This window comes from Littorina saxatilis, linkage group LG3 (assembly GCF_037325665.1).
Source record: "Littorina saxatilis isolate snail1 linkage group LG3, US_GU_Lsax_2.0, whole genome shotgun sequence".
Lineage (NCBI taxonomy): Eukaryota > Metazoa > Mollusca > Gastropoda > Littorinimorpha > Littorinidae > Littorina > Littorina saxatilis.
In genome coordinates, this window is record NC_090247.1 from 14,231,471 (window position 1) to 14,240,328 (window position 8,858).

Below are 8,858 nucleotides of genomic sequence, written 5' to 3' on the forward strand. Positions count from 1 at the left end.
AAAATCAAACAACCAAAAATCTCTGAGATGAGAAATTAAGGCTGGAAATTTGATAAAACAAAGAATACAAATACAAACTTGAATACTAAAATTTAAAAACAGGAATTTAGGATTTTCGGATGGAAACTTACACCCCTGGATATGAGTGTACTTGAACAAAAGATGAAAAAACAACAAGGATGCTGAATCGTCATTAATCTTTCCGTTAATCACAGGCCCCGGACTACTTGGTAAACGGTCAACGAAATAGATTAAACATCTGGTCGCAACAGTGAACAGAGAGAAAGATTAAGCTGTGTAATGAATAAATACACACTCTTCCCACCCACGTTTAACAGAGAAGTAGCAGAATGGAATGTTTTAATCTTACCGAGGGAGGCGACTGGAACAGCCGTAAACATAACTGAACTTTGGGGCAAGAAGCGAGTTCTATTGCAGTGTATCGGCCCACATCACTCAGGTAAAGGCTGGAAATGAGCAGGCGATTTAAACGTTTTGCTCCAGCATGAATCACGCCTCGATCTAATACGATTTCAGCTTTCTCGACATTGGGACTGACAAATCTGGATATCACAGTCAAATCTAACGATAACTAATACTTACACCTACCAGAGAAAATATTAATTGTCAGTAAGTACTGGTGTCACATGACTGATGTGAACCAGTTGATTGGCTAATGGCGATGCGCTAAAACTGTTAGCGCACTCCAAGAGTGCGCTAACTTTTCCACAGAGCGTATTCTTCCGCCTTTTGCCTAAGCGAGACTGTACTCTCATCCTCAGAATTAATTAATGACATGTAGCTTATATTCTCCACAATACCAAATGACCATACATTTCCTGCTTCTCAAGTAAAGCAGAAGTGGTTTTTTTTTTTACAAATTGCATGTGCCTGTGCCACAGTGCCACTGATCTAAAAATAGAAGCCGCTGCGTCTCATCTCATTTTCGACTTGCATAGATTCTTCTCATGCCGTGTTAGTGGCATGTAGCTTATTATCCACATTACCAAATGATGAGTTAGTATACAATTCCCAGCGGCTAACATAAAACACAAGTGTTATTCCGATAACGTACCAGCTAGACCAGCATTCGGAAGTCGACTGACTCGATCGACTCTTGTCATACGTAGCAGACTACACTGAAATACGACTGCATCAGTTCAGTAAATGGATGGTTTCCGAATTATTATTTCAAGGCAAGAACAATCGGAATCGAAAACGTGTTGGGTTCAGAACGTTCTTACCATATATAAGACTTATTACCAGCCTGCCTCATGCGTGCAGACTCAATGCAACGTGACGAGCAATTTTTGTTTTTGAAATGAGACTGCAGTGGTTCGATTGCCCTAGCCTAGAAGACGACATACACCCCGCTCAGCAAATTAACATATTGGGCAAATGTGAACGAAAAAACGATGGGGATATAATACGTGTAGAATTCAGAGCATTCTTACTGTTCATATTTAGTACCAGACTCCCCGATGAGTGAAGATACAACACGAGAAACATACCACATTTATTTTGAAAATGTGCTAACCGTCGAGCAGTCTGGAGTCAATTCAAGGGGCACCACTCTGCACAGTCAATCCGTCGAAGCTCGACTGGAGGTTTTGAATCGCAAATGACTAAGGGCACAGCCCTTTCTCCAAGTTCAAATGAGGTCTCTATGAAAGATCATCACTTTTTAGTTTAACGCTACACTGGAATTTACCAACAGAATTTAAAACAAGAGTTTGCGTGTGACGAAAGCACGACACACTTGAGACAGCCCACACAAAAATAGATCTTACACGACCTGACCACACAGTTCTGCCTATCCAAATGCGTGTAGCAAAATGTGCCTTTTGAATCATCTTTTTTCTCTGGCGGTACTGACAATATCGTTATTGAAACAATCCCAGTGCACTAAGGGATTTATAGAGCAAAATCTCGAAAATAATTATTGAACTCAGCGCTATGCCCTTAGTGCACTGGGATGTCTCAATAACTTAAATAATAATAACCTATGTCTCTAGGCCCTTTACAAAAGAACATATACAGAATAGAACATATAAATGTACACCCTATATAAAACAAGTAACCATAAAAATCACCTCAGGTAGGGGAAGGGCCCCTAATATGGACCACTTTTTGTTTATTGCTGATAGCTAGCTGGTTTTCTTGCGAAGAAGTTTCATTTTGTGGTTGGTAGTCCTTCTCTCTTAGCTTAACCGTTAGGCCTAATTAGAGTGAAATAGCTTTGATAGACCTTCAGCAAAAATTAAATACAGAAATAATCACAAAGGGTCCATATTAGGAGCCTGTGCGCCCAATATGGACCAGAGAAGCGGCCTTCACGAATCACTGTAAAAAGCCCCATAATATACTTCAAAATAACATGATACAACTTAGTGTGCAAGTCAGACTAATTCAAATATGCTTAGATTTAGCTGTTTCGGGTTGATGAGAGCATTATTTGAAGCACACCAGGAAACTGAAGAAGCTTATCAAAAACAGAGTGAAAATAAGTGAAATTATCAACTTCCACAAAAAAAAGATTATTTGTTATATTTTTTTTAAATCTCGAGGGCTAGTTATAAGTTATTTTCAGCAAGCTTCTTAATGAATTAATAAAAATTGCCTTTCGTTTTTGACTCACATGCGAAGCAAAAGTGAGTCTATGTACTCACCCGAGTCGTCCGTCCGTCCGTCCGTCCGGCCGTCCGGAAAACTTTAACGTTGGATATTTCTTGGACACTATTCAGTCTATCAGTACCAAATTTGGCAAGATAGTGTATGATGACAAGGCCCCAAAAAACATACATAGCATCTTGACCTTGCTTCAAGGTCAAGGTCGCAGGGGCCATAAATGTTGTCTAAAAAACAGCTATTTTTCACATTTTTCCCATTTTCTCTGAAGTTTTTGAGATTCAATACCTCACCTATATATGATATATAGGGCAAAGTAATCCCCATCTTTTGATACCAGTTTGGTTTACCTTGCTTCAAGGTCAAGGTCACAGGAGCTCTTCAAAGTTGGATTGTATACATATTTTGAAGTGACCTTGACCCTGAACTATGGAAGATAACTGTTTCAAACTTAAAAATTATGTGGGGCACATGTTATGCTTTCATCATGAGACACATTTGGTCACATATGATCAAGGTCAAGGTCACTTTGACCCTTATGAAATGTGACCAAAATAAGGTAGTGAACCACTAAAAGTGACCATATCTCATGGTAGAAAGAGCCAATAAGCACCATTGTACTTCCTATGTCTTGAATTAACAGCTTTGTGTTGCATGACCTTGGATGACCTTGACCTTGGGTCAAGGTCACGTGTATTTTGGTAGGAAAAATGTGTAAAGCAGTTCTTAGTGTATGAATGATGTCATTGCTAGGTTTAGTTATTTGACCTTGACCCTGAAGGTCAAGGTCATGTCAAGGTCAAGCATGTGAGTCGTATGGGCTTTGCCCTTCTTGTTATTTTCTTCGATTTGTTGAAGGTGGTCCATATTAAGGGACTCACACATACTTTGAGGTTTTGCTATTATTTTGTGTTTGCAGTAGAAACGCGGGGTGCACACTGTTAAAATGTAACAAATACTGTCTTAGCTGTCATATATAGCCATTTTTGTGTTATGAAAGCTTTGGCTGTGGACAGAAACGAGTCCGTTTTAGGCGGCAAATTTAGAGTGAACGCTACCAAAAGTGAACAAAAGCGAAAAAGCCTAACAGTTTTGAGGTTTGTGTTTCTGCAACTGTTTTGACATGTGCAACTTATCCAGAGAGGGTGAATAAAGCGAATGAAATTGTTTTGAGCGCTCTAGCGCCGTTAGTTTGTCAGAACAGGAGGTGGTCCGTATTAGGAGCCGGTCCATATTAGGAGCCTTTCCCCTAATGTTCACACAATATTCATATATGCTATACACACTATATATACACCCAGCGAACACTTTCAACAATCATGCCAACTTTGTGGGAGAGGAGTACGTGCAGAAATGGAATGGAAAAGACATTAGGCCGGGTTGGTGTAATATTGTGTGAAAAAGAAAGTTTTCAACTGTTATTTGAAAGAGCTGAGAGAGGTGCAGTGTCTGACAGAGAAAGGAAGCAGTTTAAAAGTACAGGCAGATCAAGTATGACGTAACATTTTCACATTTTTTTAGGATGTTGGTTTTAACTCGGTGGCTCGGTTGTGCAGATCAGCGGTGAGACATTGCAAGATATCGGCCGTAAGAGGAAACACTACGGGCTGTACTTTCAGTCCATGGAGCCTTTGGATCCCAAACTCTTGTTGCTGACTAAGAATGAAAGCGTGTGACGCACACACTGATCTTGTCCCGCCTGTCTTTCTACACACACCTTCCTTCTCCGGGAAGCGAACATGATTGGCACCACAGTTCTGTCCCGAGTTTTATTTGGGACAAGAGCATCTGCTAACCCAAGACACACACCAAACAACTGTAGTCTCTATAGAGTGGGGATTTTGCTGAACGAATTTCGTTGTTAACGTGCAAAATGTCTTCACACACAAAGCAACACCCTGATTTAGAAGTAGCCAGGTTGTTGATTTTTGGCACGCGTTTAAGTTCACGGATGTTTTATCAGAGGTAAAGGCCGGGCCAGATATGGTGCGGTGATGATGGTTTATTGGAGAAGGAAGGACCATGTACCTTAAATGCTAAAAGTACACAAAGGAGTGGTGAAAATGGGTGTGCGCCCGATGCTCTCCTTGCGGCCTCTGCACACTTTGTTTCGCTGCTCTTTAAACATGTCTTCAGTTTTTCGTTCACATGTAGTCTATGTGAGTTTACTGTCATATTTGCTAAGGTACACACACACACACGCTCGCTAACACACACACACACACACGCTCACACACACACTATACAAACAGCCGGACACCAGTGATCAGACTCAAACACACACATGCCTACGCGTATACTTGAGAACATCCAGTACACAGCTCATACAGACAGATGCTGTTTTACAATTGACAACGCATTTAGAACAGATACGGACGAATTGAGAAGAATCCATAAAAAGAATGGTCTGACATTGTAATACATATTTTATTTGATCATTTTACAAGTTTTACAACAGTTTGGTCTTTTTACTTTTATGTTTCTTACAACCTTTAACATTTTCTCATATTATCATTGTTGTAAATACATTGATTTATACATGGTTAAACATTTATTGAATATTGTAAGGAATTTGATGCCTCGTGTGTAGAAACAAAAATCTTTACAATGTCAAATTAATGTTTCTACACACATGAGGCATTTACTGTTTATACACTGTATACATTGTGTACATGTGTAAAATATGTGTGTATTACACTGTAAAATGTTCAGTAACGAAGTGAATCAAGAGAAGCTGTGTTTTGCAATTTACAATGTATAAAGCTTATTTATTTAAATATTTAGTTAGATATTTATTCAAATGTTTATTTATTTATGTATTTATTCATGTATTTGTTTATTCGTGTATTTACGTATTATCTTAAATACTATTCATTAAGAAGAATTAAGGACGTATATCTCTTAAAGTTATCAGTTGAATAAAACATGAAATGTCATTACAAATTGTTATCACTGTTGAATGTTAACTGAGAGAGTGTTTGCTTACATCTGACGAAAATGGCCTTTTGTTTCCAAAACAAATCCTCAGGCAAAGAAAAGAGAGCACACTTTTTACCCTTAGGCTGGTTGTCGCGACATATGTCGCGCTACTTTACGTATACTGTCACCTGGTTGTCACGACATATGTCGCGCTACTGGCTCAGTCTGTTTGGTCGGTTCCGATTACCTCCCATGGATGCGAAAACCTATAAAATTATGACCGTTTTTCTTTATTTTTCTCTCTGTTAATTCACCAGTGGCTATGTAACATGTGTTACTGAATTGCACCAGTGTAAGGGTAAAGATATCAGTATTCAGATGATAAATCAACCAACAAACCAACCGACCAAATAGCAAATCATTTTTTACACACACAAAATCTAAATATCAAACGGGTAAACAGTCAGCCAGCAACATGCACTCACATGCAATGAATGAATAAATACGTTTGTGTTTGGATATGTCAGTGTTTGTGTGTGTGTGTGCGTGAGTTTGTGTGTTTGCGTGCGTGTGCGTTTGCGTGCGTGTGTGTATGCGAGCGTGCGTGTGTGTGTGTTGGAGAAAAACGGAGGAGTATAGCAAATAAAAATTATTGGGTACAAAAATGGCCATATATATATATTACTAGAATGAATACCCGCTTCGCCGGGAAGAAGTACTTAGAGCCGTACGCCGAACTATGGACCCGCCAAGCTTAGGTCCCTCCCAGATTCGTGGAATGGGAACAGCACGAAAATGATTCAGTGGCCATAATGCCATTCCTGACCATATCGAGTCCCATCCTTGTCGACGAATGTAACCGTGTTAATCACCTTTGGAGGCGAACGCCACTCAAACAGGACTGAGCAAGTTATGGCTTCTCAAAGGAAGGCCAGTACATAAAATTACACAAAAGCCGCCAGACCACATCACAAACAGAACTGAAGAATGCACAGGTGTTGCTTACATAGAGACACACACACTCACACACACACACACACAAACACAGAGAAGCCGTATCTATAGAGAGATAGATGACAGTGTATTTTTCGCGTGGCTATAAATTGATTCGACCTTTGCACTTTTACAGTGAGGATAATTTACGGGTCCAATTTACGTTCTGTACACTGCGTTGACCTTCTAAAAATAGGTAACAGTAACAGAACGCCGGGAATATCCGAAGACGCTCAGCGCAGTGGACAGCGCAGTGTAGTAACTTACAACTGAACGGGAAAGCCACACGAAGGAAGGGAGATAAACGCCAAACACTGGAGAAGATAAGGAAGAGTTACTTATAATGGTGAAATGAACACAAAAACGAAAATGAGTTCAGCGCTGCGCGCTGAGAGCACGTGTTGAAATATCTCATCGATGATATTGTGTCCGGGGTGTAGCTGAATACGGTGTCCAAATTTGAAAAAGATCCACCGAGAACTTTGGCGTTGTGATGTGGTGTAGCGGCTATGGTGTGTCGGTATGGGGGCCCGGGTAAGCTGAGGTGGAACCAAAATAGCTGAGGTGGAACCAAAATCGGTTCCGCGCTGCGCGCTGAGAGCACGTGTTGAAATATCGACCAGGTTGTGTCGTGTCCCGGGTCTACTTGAATATGCCCACCAAATTTGAAGCAGATCCATCGAGAACTTTGGCCGTGCATCGCGCACAGACACACAGACACACAGATACACAGACAGACACACAGACACTAGTCGTATATATATATAGATATATCCCATGAGCTGCTTCTTTGTCTCTGTAATGCTACTATGGGTATATATGTTGTATTTTTCGGCTTCAATAAATACATAATGGGCTCAAAAAAATATATCATAGTACCGATTCCGGTTTGGCCGAGGAACTATACTTCTGCCTACACTTGACACTGCACCGAACATGTTTCAGTGGATTGATGAAGAGCATTCACAGAGGACAAAACCATGATACGTATCTGTGGTATGCGATACAGTAAACAAAGCGTTTATCTTTACACTTTGGGTGCAGGTCGAGTAAAAAAAGAACAAAAGCGAAGAATCAACTGATAGTGACAGCAAACGAACCTCGCTGTTCATTTGAGGTGAAGCTAGAGTAACCTCCCTTCCTCCGTGTGTTCCAACAAGCAAAGATGCACTGCGTTACGAGTGTACCTTTTTGACTGGCCGGTTCGCTTCGACGGTCATCCAGCACAGGCTGTTTCATCCATTTTTCGAGCATGTCCAACTTTTTTGCTTTACACTGACGTAAGTTCATGGTTATATGAAAGTATCCAAGAGCTCAGCAAACGTGTATTTCATCCTGATGGAGTAAAATCAGTCCAAACGGTATTCAACACGCAGTTTCAAGGAGCAGCCATTACACCGTTTTAGACAGAATTGACACTACCGGTATGGGTTGATTAACGCAAGCACGATCGAACAAATTAACTAAGAGATATATTTCACGAACATGAAATGACTGCTTAAATCTAAAGGAAGTTATTCAGTAAAATGTTAGTTTATTTTCGTAATTCTACACTCCAACACAAAAATTAAACTAGAAATGGGATCCGAGTTAACGAAACCGGTGTTAGCAACCGTAGCCTGAAACTGTGACCTTGGACGGACTCAGAACCTAAATCGAAACTGTCTTTGATTCAATGAAAACTTTCATTGTGTGTGCTTTCTTTACTATCTTGAAACTAAAATGCATTCAAAAGCAAATCGAACAGTGGTTTGAATGTAGATTTAACACACATTTACGGATGCACTTGTTTGCACTTCATTTCTTCGGCGACGTGGCTTTAGCATGGGGTAGTGAAGAGGAACACACCTCGCTGGCTCACCTATTTTACACACCACAGACAACTACAGTGCTTTATTGTGGTCCACGTTGTCTTTGGTGTACGCATGGGATATACAGCTTACAACACTCGTGTTTTTGACTCACATGCGAAGCAAAAGTGAGTCTATGTACTCACCCGAGTCGTCCGTCCGTCCGTCCGGCCGGCCGTCCGGAAAACTTTAACGTTGGATATTTCTTGGACACTATTCAGTCTATCAGTACCAAATTTGGCAAGATGGTGTATGATGACAAGGCCCCAAAAAACATACATAGCATCTTGACCTTGCTTCAAGGTCAAGGTCGCAGGGGCCATAAATGTTGTCTAAAAAACAGCTATTTTTCACATTTTCTCTGAAGTTTTTGAGATTGAATACCTCACCTATATATGATATATAGGGCAAAGTAAGCCCCATCTTTTGATACCAGTTTGGTTTACCTTGCTTCAAGGTCAAGGTCAC

General features: G+C 40.4%; 1 protein-coding gene across 2 annotated transcripts in view; it reads left to right on the forward strand.

Annotated features, from left to right (window-relative positions):
• The window catches only part of LOC138961689 (uncharacterized), a 44,801-nt gene extending 36,306 nt beyond the window's left edge, over positions 1-8,495 (forward strand). For both annotated transcript variants that reach the window (XM_070333358.1, XM_070333359.1), the window contains exon 17: positions 4,185-8,495. In XM_070333358.1, the coding sequence (XP_070189459.1) occupies positions 4,185-4,304 (120 nt within the window). In that variant the 3' untranslated portion in view covers positions 4,305-8,495. The remainder of the gene's footprint in view (positions 1-4,184) is intronic.
• The last annotated feature ends 363 nt before the right edge of the window (positions 8,496-8,858 follow it).